The sequence below is a fragment of the Camelina sativa genome, chromosome 4 (genome assembly GCF_000633955.1).
Source record: "Camelina sativa cultivar DH55 chromosome 4, Cs, whole genome shotgun sequence".
Taxonomy (NCBI): domain Eukaryota; kingdom Viridiplantae; phylum Streptophyta; class Magnoliopsida; order Brassicales; family Brassicaceae; genus Camelina; species Camelina sativa.
In genome coordinates this window covers 21,125,366-21,140,531 of record NC_025688.1, presented here as the reverse complement: position 1 = coordinate 21,140,531, position 15,166 = coordinate 21,125,366, and the positions used below count along the sequence as shown (strand labels likewise).

At 39.4% G+C, this 15,166-nt stretch overlaps 5 protein-coding genes across 8 annotated transcripts; 3 read left to right on the top strand and 2 right to left on the bottom strand.

Annotated features, from left to right (window-relative positions):
* On the bottom strand, window positions 506–3,999 carry LOC104781581. 2 transcript variants are annotated; one of them, XM_010506295.2, is made up of 6 exons: window positions 3,857–3,999; window positions 1,996–3,486; window positions 1,848–1,923; window positions 1,351–1,748; window positions 1,163–1,261; window positions 506–1,066 (listed from the first exon to the last, which is right to left on the bottom strand). In XM_010506295.2, the coding sequence occupies exons 2-6, from the start codon at window positions 3,409–3,411 to the stop codon at window positions 932–934; spliced, it is 2,124 nt and encodes a 707-aa protein (XP_010504597.1). In that variant the 5' UTR covers window positions 3,412–3,486; window positions 3,857–3,999; the 3' UTR covers window positions 506–931. The 2 variants fall into 2 exon arrangements, with proteins under 2 accessions (XP_010504597.1, XP_010504598.1); XM_010506296.2 differs by having other exon boundaries at window positions 1,996–3,481.
* On the top strand, window positions 4,218–7,529 carry LOC104781580 (UBP1-associated protein 2A-like). 2 transcript variants are annotated; one of them, XR_766917.2, is made up of 3 exons: window positions 4,218–5,835; window positions 6,541–7,244; window positions 7,340–7,529. XR_766917.2 is itself a non-coding variant. In XM_010506294.2 (2 exons), the coding sequence occupies exon 1, from the start codon at window positions 4,350–4,352 to the stop codon at window positions 5,805–5,807; it is 1,458 nt and encodes a 485-aa protein (XP_010504596.1). In that variant the 5' UTR covers window positions 4,218–4,349; the 3' UTR covers window positions 5,808–5,835; window positions 6,045–6,490. The 2 variants fall into 2 exon arrangements, 1 of the variants encoding a protein (XP_010504596.1); XM_010506294.2 differs by lacking the exons at window positions 6,541–7,244; window positions 7,340–7,529 and adding an exon at window positions 6,045–6,490.
* On the top strand, window positions 7,902–10,235 carry LOC104781579 (ABSCISIC ACID-INSENSITIVE 5-like protein 2). The gene is made up of 3 exons (XM_010506292.2): window positions 7,902–9,395; window positions 9,510–9,581; window positions 9,982–10,235. The coding sequence occupies exons 1-3, from the start codon at window positions 8,643–8,645 to the stop codon at window positions 10,060–10,062; spliced, it is 906 nt and encodes a 301-aa protein (XP_010504594.1). The 5' UTR covers window positions 7,902–8,642; the 3' UTR covers window positions 10,063–10,235.
* LOC104781577 (L-2-hydroxyglutarate dehydrogenase, mitochondrial-like) lies at window positions 10,242–12,174 on the bottom strand. Its single transcript, XM_010506288.2, has 5 exons — window positions 11,792–12,174; window positions 11,423–11,704; window positions 10,888–11,303; window positions 10,637–10,796; window positions 10,242–10,535 (listed from the first exon to the last, which is right to left on the bottom strand). The coding sequence occupies exons 1-5, from the start codon at window positions 12,077–12,079 to the stop codon at window positions 10,422–10,424; spliced, it is 1,260 nt and encodes a 419-aa protein (XP_010504590.1). The 5' UTR covers window positions 12,080–12,174; the 3' UTR covers window positions 10,242–10,421.
* On the top strand, window positions 12,177–14,278 carry LOC104781578 (ycf20-like protein). Of its 2 annotated transcripts, none has more exons than XM_019244827.1 (4): window positions 12,177–12,261; window positions 12,741–12,959; window positions 13,311–13,718; window positions 13,823–14,278. In XM_019244827.1, the coding sequence occupies exons 2-4, from the start codon at window positions 12,796–12,798 to the stop codon at window positions 13,827–13,829; spliced, it is 579 nt and encodes a 192-aa protein (XP_019100372.1). In that variant the 5' UTR covers window positions 12,177–12,261; window positions 12,741–12,795; the 3' UTR covers window positions 13,830–14,278. The 2 variants fall into 2 exon arrangements, with proteins under 2 accessions (XP_019100372.1, XP_010504591.1); XM_010506289.2 differs by lacking the exon at window positions 12,177–12,261 and adding an exon at window positions 12,284–12,506.

The following is a 15,166-nucleotide window of genomic DNA, read 5'->3' as shown; positions in this document are numbered from 1 at the left end:
TAAAGTAGAAAAAAATGAAGAAGAGATGGGGGCACGTGAGAATGTTGAACTTGAAGAAGCGGTCGTGTGTGTGTCAAAAAACTCAAATGCATTGCGCCCAAAGTTTCTTCCTCATTCCCATTTCCCAAGAAACTCCCCCACTCTTGTCCCCCAAGCTTCTTCATTCTCTTTAATTTTTAAAAGATTCCATTCTTCCTTCTTTGTTTTTTTTTTTTGGTTTCCCGTTAAATTTTATTTCGCTTCTCTAGACTCTAGTCTTTCTCTATTAATATAATGAAGTAAACTGTAAAAAGATGAAAAAAAAATTTCTTCATAAAAAGATGAATATTTGTGCACAAAAATAAAAGAAAAAGATATGTCACTTTGTTGGCGTCTGGATATCATACACAATAGGACCAATTGATTTGAGAATGGGCCTAATAAAACTGGACCTTATCAGGATTAGTTAACTTTAAATTGGAAAGGAGACTTGAAAACAAGCATAATCAAAAGACTTTGACACAGTCACAAACCATTGGAGAAGAAACAACAAAACATCCCCATAGCCCAAGTACTCTTCTTCATCTTCATCTTTCATCATGTCCTCCTCATCATTCAACGTCTTTGTTCAATCTTCAACTTTCTTTACAATGTTTTGTTTTGGCTTCAACAACCTTATTCGTCATCTCCATGTTTATGATATGTATTCCGAATTTCGAAAGCTTTTAGGTACGTTATTGTACACTCTTTCACATGTGGTTATTTTCTGTTAATCATCAGACCAATCTTGACAAGATTGGTTAAAGCTGTTGCAATAAATGTTGTTATGCGAAAACTAAGTAAAGTCATCTTGTTTTTGGACTAAAATGGTCTTTATCTCTCGTCAAATCTCAAGACAATGTAAATGTACAAATGGTGTGGAGAGTTTTTACATTACTTTTACAGACTTTGTTCATGATTCATATTCCAAATCAATCTCAAAAACCTTGACTTGGCAAAGATCTCCCCCTGCATCATCTGCAAATCTTATCTTCTTTTTCTTCTGAACAATGTTTTCAGTAGCTGGAGATTCTTCTTTGACCATACCCTGTGAAAGAAGGGAATGGAGAAGACTTCAGAGATTAAAAGAAGACAAAAATCTCTTGGTCGTGTTTGTGGCTGTTAAGATTGTTAAATATATTACCATGAGTTTGCAAAACCGTTTACAGTCACGCTCTATCATCGACATCCATTTCTTGCAGCCCTCTTCAGTTTTTTCTGCATTTCCAATCAATGTTCTCACCTGAAAAGAGAAAACCAACATTGAAGTTTAATAAGTCCGTATTAGTCATTGAAAACCAAATGTCAATTGCTTATAATAGACAAAAGTACCTCATCTAAGTTACAGTCAGAAATGTTGGAGGTGTTGCTTTCACCTAAAAGACACCTCTTTGTAACTTTTCTCATCGATTTCAACTCTTTTGTGAGCCTAGCCGCAACACATTGGAAATCACGCATTTGCCCTTGCGAGAAGTCAATAGCTTTCTGTGAGCATCCTTGTATAGAAGTGCACCCAGTGCTAAAAGGTTGTGCTTTTGCTGCTTGAGCAACTCGACGTGGAAACTTCTGTGTGGTTTTTTGATACTTCGTTTGCCGAGTAGTATTATTTGCTTTTTGAATGGCCTGCTTTGAGCTTGGAATGATTTCCACTCTGTCGATGTTATCCAGCCCTTGAGCCTTGAGGATCCTATGCGAGTTTTGGCTACTGAAAAAGAGTTTCCCTATGGATTCTGGATTATAGTTTGTAACATGGATGAGAATCTGAAGTGTTACAATGCAAAAAAAAAAAAAGCATACAAAAGACCTCAATTTTTTTTTCATTGACTTACTTTTACTCCTTTTCTCAGGTGAATCGGGATGCTCCATTGCCTTGCGAAGTTTTGCTTGAGAGGTAGGAGATAAAGCCTGAAAACCAAAATGTGTTTAATGAGTAACTGCATTAAGAATAGATTATGGTTTGAGATGCAGAGAACAAACCTTTCTCCCTGAGAGTAGTTTTTCTGGTTGGTGGTGTGGCTGTTGTTGCTGGATGCTCTCAGTCTCAGCAACTTTTTGAACCTCGTCAGGCTCCTTATAGAGTGGTGATAGTTTGTAGTCTCCTGCTTCATCTTGATGCTTGGAGTATAAAGATTGTTGTGATCTTTCTGGCAAATATTCTTCTTCTATTGCAATTGTGTTTTCATCAGGAACCACTTGCAAATTCTCCAATGAATTACAATAGTTGGTCAGCTGGAGAATAACAGTTGCTTCAGGGAAATCATCCTTACTAATGTCTTCAGTTTCCCACTCAATCTCGGCATTTTCTACACCAAAATTAATGATGGGGGAACCAGGGTAATCAATAGCAAGTATTTCTGGAGCTTCTATCTTCACAATCTCCAAACCAGTTACGCTCATGTCTACGTTAGGCTTTAAATAATTGTTCTCCTCATCCTCTTCAACTTCTTCTTCGCAATCCGAGCTTTCGTAGGAAGAAATGAGGCTTTGGACACAACCAATGTTCTCAGATTCTGAATCTTGTGCAACATCCAGTTCCATCTCCTCTTCAGACGCACTACTGTACAAAACAATTTGCTTATCCTCAAAAGCAAGACAGCATTGCGCTTTCCTAGTATCGTTAAACTCGTCTGATGCATCTTCAAAAGCTTCCTCCACCGGCTTTATAGTTACGGGATCTTCAATGGCTACCATTCCGGATACATTCGCCTCTGCAATGCAACATGGAACCAGCCTCATGTCCCTGGACGAATCGAGCATTATCTCTTCCACCAACACCGTATTTGTATAAGATCCTGACTCTTTGCTACAATCTAGTAAAGGATCAGCAGGATTCAACTCCATGGCTTCAGAAACTGAATAGCTATCATCCCAAGCTTCAGACTTCACATGAAAGAACACAGGCAAATCAACAACTTTTTCCACAGATGGAGAGGCAGTAGAAACACACTTTGCTTTCCGCTCCTGTATTCTCTTTCTTTTCTTGGAGAATTTCGTATCCCAACTGCTAAGAGGCTCCTCAATATCACACCCTTCATCTTGAGTCAAGTACTCTTTTTTAACTTGAACGTTTGACGCTGTCTCAACATCTCTCCTGTTCCGAATCTTCTCCAGAGTTATCATGCTAAAATCTTCAGAATCAGCTTTCTTATTCACCTCAGCACCAAACAAACCTTGTGTAATGTCAGAAATATTCTCCAAATCCCTGACTACTGTTGGAACTAACTCATCAACTTTACTGTTTTCCAGATTGTATATATCAACCAGCTGCCTAAACCTGAGCTTTGGTTTCCTTCTTCCATCCGTATTCATCACTATTTTGATCGATCCTCCTTTAATAGCCCGGATATAATGCAATTGAGAGTTCAATTGGGTTCGACTTCTTAACTCAACCATAGGAACTAACAGATGAATACACTACCTAACAACTGACTAATTAAGCTCTAAACCTCCGGTAATCAAGCTCCTGAACTGGAACAAACAAAGAAATCGTCAGTAAAGGATACTGCTAACAACAATAACCAGAGTGCATGTAATGATAATCACTACAAAACACAAAAGTGGTGCCCAAAATAATTACACAACAGTGTTTTTTTTGTTTTTTGTTTGTAACAGTTTATTCAATGTAACAACAAATCGAAACCAAAATTCAAATTCATGGGCACGCGCAAAAAAAAAAAGCCTAATTCGCCAAATCAAAATCTCGTAGCTGCATCAATTTAAAGAATGGGAAAGAACAGAGCTGGATAAAAGTATGAAACATTGAATCTAGACATATACAATCTCTCTATCAAGATGAATTAAATCTCGAGATAGCGAAATATGAACATTTTGAATTTACCTTAAACCTTAATCGACGCTTAATTAGATTTTGAGAAGGAATAAAATGAGAATTCGAATCCTGGGGTTTCAAAATTGTGGATCTAGGGTTTACCTAAGATATATATATAAAAAAAAAAAACGTAGAAGAAGACAGATGTAAGAAAATAGATGACTGATTGACTCCTTTAAGAGGAGCGGTCACTTCTCGCGGGAAATACATGGCGGGACGTTTATTCTTTTTAACTTTTTCGTAAATGGGTCATTTCGAATCTAAAGCCCAATAATCATAAATGGGCCTTCATAGGGGTATATGTGTAAATTAACTGAAGCTAAGAAAGAACTTTGAGGTTAATAATATATACGTCAAGCGGCGTATTTTAGATAAGGAGGTGGAATAAGAATAATATCAGCTTTTTGGAGAAGAAACCAAATCTCACAAAAATAATAATTCGAAACCCTAAAACTTCCATTAGACTTTGGTGAGGGAGGGACCTTTTTAATAAGCCTTGCTAATGTCCGGCATGACAAAGAAGAGAAAGCTTGAAGATGAATCTAGCGATGCGGCTGAACCGTCTCAGAAGCTGAAGCAGACGACGGAGGAGGAGGGTGAGCAGCAGCTTGTAATTAAAAAAGAAGATAATCAAGCTGAGGTCGAAGAAGTTGAATACGAGGAAGTAGAGGAAGAGCACGAAGAAGAAGTTGATGATGATGATGAGGATGATGACGACGAAGAAGACGATGGGGATAAGAATAATCAGATGGAGGTGGCGGCGACGACGTCTGGATCTGGGAATCAAAATGATGATAACGACGATGAGCCGATTCAAGATCTGTTGGAACCATTTTCGAAAGAACAGCTTTTGAGTCTTCTTAAAGAAGCGGCGGATAAGCATGTTGGTGTAGCGAATCGAATCAGGGAAGTAGCTGATGAGGATCCTGTTCATCGGAAGATCTTCGTTCACGGTCTTGGTTGGGATACCAAAACTGAGACGCTTATCGAAGCTTTTAAGCAGTACGGTGAGATTGAAGACTGCAAGGCTGTTTTCGATAAGGTCTCTGGCAAATCTAAAGGTTATGGCTTTATCCTCTACAAGTCTCGTTCAGGTGCTCGCAACGCACTTAAACAGCCTCAGAAGAAGATTGGTAGTCGTATGACGGCTTGTCAGTTGGCTTCTAAAGGACCTGTCTTTGGTGGAGCTCCTTTAGCTGCTGCTGCAGCTGTCTCAGCACCTGCTCAGCATTCGAACTCCGAGCACACGCAGAAGAAGATTTATGTTAGTAATGTTGGAGCGGAGCTTGATCCACATAAACTGCTTGCGTTTTTCTCGAAGTTTGGAGAGATTGAAGAAGGTCCGTTGGGTCTTGATAAGTTTACTGGGAGACCTAAAGGTTTCTGCCTCTTTGTTTACAAGTCTGCTGAAAGCGCCAAGAGGGCTTTGGAGGAGCCACACAAGACTTTTGAAGGCAGCGTCTTGCATTGCCAGAAAGCAATCGATGGTCCCAAACTGGGAAAGCAGCAGCAGCAGCATCACCATAACCCACACAGCCACAACAATCCTCGGTACCAAAGAAATGATAACAATGGTTACGGTACACCTGGAGGTCATGGACATCTTATGGCTAGTAACCAAGCTGCAATGGGTGGTCCAGCAGCGCAGATGCTAAACCCGGCCATTGGACAGGCCTTGACAGCAAACTTGACAGCTTTGCTGGCATCACAGGCTTATAATCCGGCTATTGGACAGGCCTTTTTGGGGTCCTTGGGGGCAGCTACAGGCGTAAACCCAGTAAATGGAGCTGGAATGCCAACTGGTTATGCTACTCAAGCTATGGCACCAGGGACAATTCCTGGGTACGGTACACCAACTGGTTTGCAAGGTGGCTATCAGACTCCGCAACCTGGTCAAGGCGGTACAGGCAGAGGGCAACATAGTGTCGGGCCATACGGTGGTCCTTACATGGGCCACTAGATGTATGATGTATCATGTATTCACTCAGGTAGAGCAATGAATTTTCCCCTCTTTGTTTGTTTTTATTGTCTTTCTTCAGTATAGATAAGTGATCTGCAACTGACGTACTAATGTCTAAAGACAAGAACTTGTTGTGTCCTGACCCCACATGGTTTTGGTTTCATCGGAGTTTTTGGGGATTTTTCAGTAGTTGTTACAGCTTCTTGCTTCTCTTATTTACTTAAACTCATTGTGCAGATATCAGAAATCAGTGTTTTAAAATTGGCCTGGTGATTCTTCTGAAGTTTATAAGGAGCTGATGCAAATGAAGTCTTTATGAAACGTTACTCTTTACTTTGATCGCTCTTAAGGCCAGACTCATAAAACCTTTTAAGGAGTTTTTAGTTTTCGTCTACTTGTTTTTTAACCCAACTCTCTTTATGATATTCCTTAAAAAAAAACATTGTACTAGTATTTTCAGTGTTTATGTCTCTATTTTTCAGTTTTCTGAACATCCCCCTAGAACTTTCATTTGTAAAACTAAAAAAACGCAACTTACGCACGGTTCTTGCTTATCGAATTCTAGTGTTTCCAAAATAGTGTTTTTTCCATCTCTCTGTTTCATGATTTTATGGTTTTCTTTTCTGCCTGTAGTATGTATTGCATATTTTGTAATATGTTTTAAGTGATCTTGATTTGCTTTATGTATCATCCTGATTTTTTATGTTTGTTCAATCCTTTATTTCTTCTGCAGGTAGTGTGACTGCCGGTTGAACAGCCAGCTTATATAACTAACAATTTTTCTATCAAAACATAGTCTAATCTCAATTTATATGGTTTCTAAAATGACTCAAAACTTGTGGGAATTTTAAAAACCAGCAAGAGCTTTCATTGGAGTTTTTTGCTTTTCAATGTCAACTTTCAAAGTTTTTACAGTGACCTTTTCAAGTTAGCACTTTGTTTCCAAACTTTGTTTCCAAACTTTGTTGGCCACTGAATTACCAAGTTGTAGACTACTTGAAACAGTCAAACTTGGCAGGAAGTGGTGCAAGCTTCTGAAAGTCACAGCTGAGGAATGATCTGTGTGGTGGGCAATTACACAATACTTGAAAAGTGGAAGCTTTCGAATAGTGTTTCTCGACAACAGGTGAACTTGTTGGTTTCCTGCTGTTAAGTCTTTGAATCTTTGCAACCCGCTTCGGTTAATGGGTAAGTTCAAAAGTCTTTAAAGAGTATCTTCTATGGCTATCCACAATGTTCTTCCAGTTGAAGAGTGGTAAGTAATCAAAAGTGTTAAAAGTATATCCCTCAGCACGAGTCTCTTGCCTGTATATGTTCCTGCTTAATTGTCCTATCACCTCTTTGGAGTGTTAAAAGTTGGTTTTGGTCTAGAAAGTATGTGTATCTTCAGGTTCTTATCCACAAGCTTCAGGGTTAAACAGAAAGCGACATGACAAGGTGATTCATTATATTTCCTTGATATATTAGAGGCGTGGATGCATAAAGTTTGTTGGTGATCATCACTTTTGAGTTTTTTTTTTGGAGAACTGCAGTTCCAAAGATTTAGTTATGATGAGAAGAGAAGGAGAGGCTGAAGTGGAAGTGGGAAGTAAGTAGTAGAGTTCTGTGTTTTTTTTTTTTTATCTCATGTCATAATCTCTCAATTGTTATGTCAAGTTTCTTAGAAACCCAAACTGAGATTGGAAAAGAAAAAGTATAAATAGAGGTTTCGAGTTTGCAGAATTATGGTTTAATGCACAATAACCTCTATTACCGTTTAAATCAAAAGCTATAGTGATGAGGATTCGTATTCAGAGCGTTATTAATCAGAGAATCCCGAGAACGTAAACATGTATTGTTATTTGTTTCCATTACAAAAAAGTTGGATAACCCAATCTACTCCCAAGATTGGACATTTTGGTCATACATTTATTTTAACCAAACCTTGCAACCAACGTATCGATATGCACATAGAAAGCTAATTTGATCGAAGAAGGGTCTTGGAGCACATGTAAGTGTTTATTCCCATGGAATAAACTCGATATCTACCTTCATTAAAGTAATCACTAATCACAATTATTAAACAAACAAATCTCTCTCATTCGTATTTTGATCGAAAGTTTCTAGAGACCATTTTTGGGGGAGAGGATGGGCATTGGCCACAGTATCTGAGTGTCACTTTCTCAATCAAAAGGTTTTCTCTCTCTTCTTCTTTTTCTTACATCTCCTGCGCGAAACTAAACGAGAAATTAAGAGAGAGAGAGACACACACAGACACAGAGTTTAGGTTTTGCAATATGTAAATCTCTCTCTCTGCACTTATATCATAGTTTCGTTTCTCTTTCAAGACATAAACACCCAAACTTTGCCTTGTTCTAGATCTGGTCTTTATTTATAAAGCTCCACTTTTTCTCAAAGTTTGATGCTTTTTTCTTTTTTTTTGCTGAAGTTTTTGATTTCTCCGTCTTCGAAAAAAAACTCTTATCTCGCAAAAGCGTTTTGATTCTCCTTGTGTTGAGAGATTTCCATGTCTAGTATCTGCATTTGATTGCCTTCGATGCTGCATGCAATTCCCAAGACTCTTTCAGATTGCTACAACGCTGTGAATTCGTCTTCTTCTCGGCCATTTCTTTCCGATTTGATATCTGGGTTTTCTTGTTTTCGTCTCTCTGCTGCATGTTTGGCCACTCGACCTTAGAAAAAGGTTACTTTCGCCTCCGATTTGATGAATTCTTCGTGGTCTACAACATTTCTGGGTTGTTGAGATTAGGGTTTCTGATTTTGTGGGCTCAGAATTGTGTTTTTTTTTATCTCAATCTGTCTTGTTTTTCTTTTTCTTTTTCTACTACATAACTTATGGATTCTCAAAGGGGTATTGTTGAAGAAGCTAAATCTCAGTCCTTGAATAGGCAAGGCTCTCTCTACAGCTTAACACTTGATGAAGTTCAAAACCACTTGGGGAGTTCTGGTAAAGCATTGGGAAGTATGAATCTGGATGAGTTGCTTAAGAGTGTCTGTTCTGTTGAAGCTAATCAGCCATCTTCCATGGCTTTGAATGGAGCGGCAACAGCTCAAGAGGGTCTTTCTCGGCAGGGGAGTTTGACTTTACCACGGGATCTTAGCAAAAAGACTGTTGATGAGGTCTGGAAAGACATTCAGCAGAACAAGAATGGAGGTAATGGTCATGAGAGGAGAGATAAGCAGCCTACGCTTGGTGAAATGACGCTTGAAGACTTGTTGTTGAAAGCTGGAGTTGTGACTGAGACGATCCCTGGTTCGAACCATGATGGTCCTGGTGTTCCTGTTGGCGGTGGTGGTAGTGCTGGTTCAGGTGCTGGTTTAGGGCAAAACATTACTCAAGTTGGCCCATGGGTTCAATATCATCAGCTCCCATCAATGCCACAGCCTCAAACATTTATGCCTTATCCGGTTTCAGATATGCAAGCAATGGTGTCGCAGTCTTCTTTGATGGGTGGTTTGTCAGATACACAAACTCCAGGAAGGAAGAGGGTAGCTTCAGGAGAAGTTGTAGAGAAGACTGTAGAGAGGAGGCAGAAGAGAATGATAAAGAATAGAGAGTCTGCTGCTCGTTCCCGAGCTAGGAAGCAGGTGAGGAACAACTTCTGTAATTCCCAAGTTGTTGTTGTTGTTGTTATTAGTCTTGTCAAGTCATGCTCATTTTCTTTTGCTCTTTGTGTTCCAACGTTGGATATTGATGAACAGGCTTACACTCATGAGCTAGAGATCAAAGTTTCACGGTTAGAAGAAGAAAACGAAAGACTCAGGAAGCAAAAGGTAATGCATTGGAGGGTTATCTCCGTTTTATTGATCAAGTTTGTGATCATTAATTAGTTCTGGATATTAGAGGCAATGATAGATGACAGAAGATGTAATTAAGTATAGAATATTGTACACGCATAGTAGACAATAGAGGATAGAAATGTAACCGCGGACAGTTGTAAAGATGAATAGGCTTAGACCCAATCTCTAAAAGGTTAAGTCTTTGTTGTTCCATTGCTTCTTGTAAGAGTTGTTTGGCTCATTAGGAAGAACATATTATATAAGAGACAGAGTCAGTCTTCTTTTTCTAGGAACAAAGTTGCATTTGCCGGTTTGTTTTCGCCTTGAACTTCATGTTCGCAGATTTTGTCTGTGTCTATCTGTGGCCATAGCTTATCCTTAGATTTCTGTGCAGGAGGTGGAGAGGATCCTGCCAAGTGCACCACCGCCTGATCCCAAGCGGCAGCTCCGACGAACAAGCTCAGCTCCTTTCTGATCTCAAAACTCTTTTCTTTTTGTCTTGTGTCGGTTCCCTTATAAAAAAAAAAGAGAGGAAAACAGCTTTGTTTCTTTGTACATTCCGTAGACTTTCTTGACTTGGAGCAATTCTGTTAACTTTCTTTGAAACATTGTCTCGAGTTATTTTAGTAGCAGCAGCGATCATTTTCATGAGTCTGGTTCAAAATCGGAGATTGAATAGAAGAAAACTTGAGTTTACAACATTTGAATACAAAACGTGAAGAGTTATAGACAAAGTCTGTAAATGGATCATCTTCCTACGGAAAAACTGTATAAACAAGGCTTCTTCTTGTGGCCTTGTGGCTTTGTTCACATGTGGAGACATTTATCTCAAATTCATCTCGAGAACTTGTTTGCTATATGTTCTGCAATAGCCAAGCTTGAAGTTAAACCAGGTGATTCGATGCCAAAGAGATTAACAAGACCAGGAACTCCATGAGTCTCCTCTCCCTGCGTTGAGAACAAAGAAGAAACTTAAGATAACAAACCTGAAGAAGCCATAGAAACTAATGTTTGTGTTATGTGTCTGATGCTTCTTAACAAAATATTACCTGTATAACAAAATCTGTGGGAGGCTGTTTAGGTCCAGAAAGCTTAGGACGGATGCCTGAATAACCAGGTTCCAATGATCCATCTTTGAGATCCGGATAATACTTTCTGATCTCAGGGTAGAATTTCTCCGCTCGGTGTGTCTTTACACGATAATCAAATCTGAATTTAAACAACATGAAGATCTTGAGTAAATTCAACATGGACAAGCTAGTAAGTAAGGAAAATTTCAGAAATAGATGCAAGTATTTACTTGTTGAGGAAGCTTGATTGATCGTCTGTGCATTCAATCCATTCTACATCAGGTCCAAACTTGACAAGTCCGTTCAAATCTAGAGTGACATGGACACCGAGACCTCCTTCCTCAGGTATAGGATATACAAGTTTATTGAAAGGCGGAGACTTTGTGCCTGATAGTGTAAAGTAGCATCCACGAGCATAGTGAGACGAAGGAACAAATCGATGATCCAAGCCCTGGAATCTCTTTGCCAAAGCTTGAGCACCTAATCCCGCAGAATTAACAACGAGATTAGGGATCAGCTCAAGCTGTGCTTCTCCCTCACACATTCCGGTTTCAGAAACAAACAAATGCATCTTCTTCTCTTCAACACGACCGTTCAAAACCACCGTGTTGTAGGAAAAAGTTGCGTGATTGTTCTCTGCTTCTCCCTGTAGTTAGAGTCTCAGGTTGTAGTTATCCCTGTAAACCATGAAATCAAAACTCCTTTCCTAATAAAGACACAACAACGAAGATCCTATAAAGAGCTGAGAGAAGTTTATTTCCGTACCACTAGAGATAACATGAAGGAATGTGTATCCAGAATCCCAGACTCAGGAGATAGCAATGCTTTAACACAACGAAGCTGTGGTTCCATTCTCATTGCATCAAAACCTTCCAACATCCTTAGACCCGAGACTCCATTCAGAGTTCCAAGATGCATCAATAGATCCAACTTTGGTATCTCAGAGGATCCCGTAGCAACGATAAGCTTACCAATCTTCTTATGAGGGATTTCATATTCTGAGCAGTACCTATACAACAGTTCTCTCCCTCTTACACAAAACTTGGCCTGATAGAAAAATCCAACAAAGTTCACTTATGTAACATACCAAAACTAATAAGGATTGATTCGATTCTTAAAAGAGAAAGGTTATACCTTTAGAGAGTTTGGTGGATAATAGATTCCGGCGTGGACGACCTCGCTGTTCCGGGAACTCGTGACGGTGCCAAACGATGAGGCGGCGTCGAGGATCAGCACTTCTCTGCCGCGGAGACTGAGCTCACGCGCAACCGCAAGACCCACGACTCCAGCACCGATCACGACGGCGTCAACTCTCTCTTTAGCTACCGTTTCAGCTACACCGCTTACTCCTCTTACGAATCTCCAGGTTGGTGTTGAAAGTCTCATCCATTTCCTCCTACCCAGATACGCAAGCATCTTCATTTCGATTTAGATTTGAAGTAAACCTTTAGTCTCCCAGCTCAGCTCAGCACCACATAAATAGAAATGGTATTACAGGCTTTGCAATTTTGTGTTTGGCATCCCCTCTCAAGCTGTACCATTTTTATTTGTTTGAAATTCTAAATAGAGCAGCAGAGTCAAGTTCTAATACGACGCCGTTTCAGGTCCTATGTGCTTCTTCTTCTTTGAGTTCTTCCTCTTCTTATATACTTTCTCCTTCACCCAACAGCTGGTTCCTTTTTATTTTTGTCAACTACTGCTTTTTTTTTTTCTTAAAATTGGTTTGATTCTTGTTCTTATATCAGTATCAGTTCGAAAGGATTGATTTTTTGGGCTTGATTTAGAGTAATGGGCGTGACGGAACTTGGAAATTTGGGGGAAATTAGGTTTTTCTTGAATTGTCTACAAGGTATTTGTGAAAATGTCTGATTGAATTATAAAACACCTTTCCAAATGCTGAGTGATCTGTGTGGTTCTTGAATCCAGTTTTTTGTTTCTTGTTTCTCCGTCTATTAGTTTTGACCTTACTCTCTTTGTTTATCAGCTTGTAGTTGAAGCTAATCACATTGGTTTTCTCAAGAGAAAGTTTTTTATGTAATGGATTGATTGTGAAATTGATATATGCTGAAACTTTGTGGTCTAGGTAGTAGCTACTACATATATTGGGTCAGAAGACCAACATTTCTGTTACCTGTTTCATGGGATTCGCCATCAGCGTCACATTACCTAACTGTGGAAGTAAGTTATTATTAAAGAGGAGTTTTAGAGACAAAGCACCTTTGTCTCTTGCCATTTGCTGGGAGTTTTGCTCTTTCTGTCATTGCCTTCATCCTGCACAGCCTCTGTTGGTCAGACATCAAAGGCAAGTTTCTAACTTCCCAAGCATCAATTTGTAGCTTAGAAGTTAGCATAGTTGTGTGGCTGAAAATACAATGAGTGTGATTAGAAATATTTCTTGCAATTCTCTGTATATTGTTTATGAAGGCAGAGACCATAACCAACCTGTAAAAGCAATGGTTATAGAGTAACAAGATACCTAAACCAATGGTTTTTTGTGCGTTATTGGACTTGGATGGAGTAGTGAAGTCCTTAGAACTCCAAGTATGCTTAGGCTTGTCAATTCTTGTGATATGTACTGTGTCTTAAAAGAAGATTATGTTGAACTCATGTTTCCAGTATCCAAGTTTTAGGAGGTGTCTTTTGCAATTTCCAGGAGGATGTCATGGACAACCATCAAAAGCTCGGTTGGTGGGGACAGATTCGATCCAGCATCCGGTTCTTCAAGTAATAGTAGCTCCAGAGGTCTACGGCTAATCAAGGCCATACAAGTTCTCAGAACTAAGCTTCTGGTGAAAATTCAGGAGATAAAGAAAGATCTGCCCAAGAAACTCTTCTTTCTCTTGGTGGGATTCTACTCTGCAACTGCTTTCTCTACATTTATAGGACAAACAGGAGACTGGGATGTTCTATCTGCTGGATTGGCTGTGCTTGTAGTTGAAGGCATTGGAGCTTTAATGTACAGAGCTTCTATTCCATTAATCAACAAGATGCGGAGCACAATCACCATGTTTAATTATTGGAAGACCGGACTCGCCCTCGGACTGTTCCTAGACTCATTCAAGTATGTGAAGTTTAGACAAAAACAATCAACGGTTTTTATCTTTACGCTCTTGTGTTGGTGGTCCAGTTAATGAAAAGTGTGAAAACTCTTTTGGCTTGACACAGGTTTTAGCTCAGACCTCGTGAGCAACAAGAAAGACCGCTGGCAATGGAGAGTGATCAGCAAAATTTTGACAAGCTGTGTCTCCTTTATGCCTGGAATCAATACATGAGGGTTGTGCAGACTTAAACGCTCGTTGAAGACAAATCTCAGGTTTCAGCTTTTCAAATCACAAGCTAGAAGACAAGGGATCAGACCTTGGAACATACAAAAGCCGGTCACCAGCAAACAATACTCGAGACTTGTCTGTAAAGCCATGTAGTTGATTCTGAGTCGAAAAACTATTGCATTGCAGATCGAAAGGTTTATACTAGCATTGATTTCCTGAAACATCTTCCGTCCATTCTCTATGTTTTTTGAAGAAATTTCTAAAATTTCCACTTTTCATCTTCTATGTAATTTGCAGCCTAAACCTTGTTGATTAAGCTCTTGACGTTAACAAACATATGACTTTTAAACTCCCCAAATTTTGCATTAGAACACTTTTCCGGTTCTTCTCTGTGTTTACATAGTTCTGTAAACAATGTTAAAGAACATAACAGAGGCAGGGAAGCAGACAGAGAATGCGAGATCTTCTTAAACGCTGTACTAACCAATCCTTAAAAAAAAGGTTCAAACCCAGACGATGGTGACTCGACGGCGTATTTATTGTCTTTAAGGCGGTCTGCTCAAAAATCTCAAAAGGTGATGAGTTGGAATCCCACATGGAGAAGTTAGAGAGCGTTGGTCATAAGCTTTGTAGTATAAATAATAAGCTGAGCCTATCATTCAAATCATACCTTTCTCGGCCTTTTGGCTAAGATCAAGTGTAGTATCTGTTCTTATCAGTTTAATATCTGATATGTGGGTCATCGACCTGCACGATATTAACTCTATTTTTTAAGGAAGAAGGCTCATCAGGGTAGCTTGCTATCTGAGCTTTCGGGAGTCGCCCATGCGTTGCACCACTGCACGGGCCTGGCTCAACCCGCCAATCTTTTATTTAAAAACCAGATTATACGAGAAAAAAAAAGGATAAGTAAATCTGCAGGTTATGTAACTAAAGTTACAATGGCATTCCTGGCTTGAAGTTTCACTCATCTGTTGCATCTCAAAGCCAATTTGCAGATTTCTCAATCATCCTGAGCTCTTTAGCCACTTAAATAATATGCTCTAGTCAACGGGTATCCCAAGTTGCATCCAATGCATCTCAATGCTAATCTATCACTCTTTAAGTAATTGATTAAGCTTTCGTGATCACATAACATCTTTCTAGACTGATGCATAGGTATACCCATAGATAAGTTTCCCCTTGATAAACAGAATACTCCGCAACTTTACACCTGATGAGTTCTGTCCTGATGATGTCC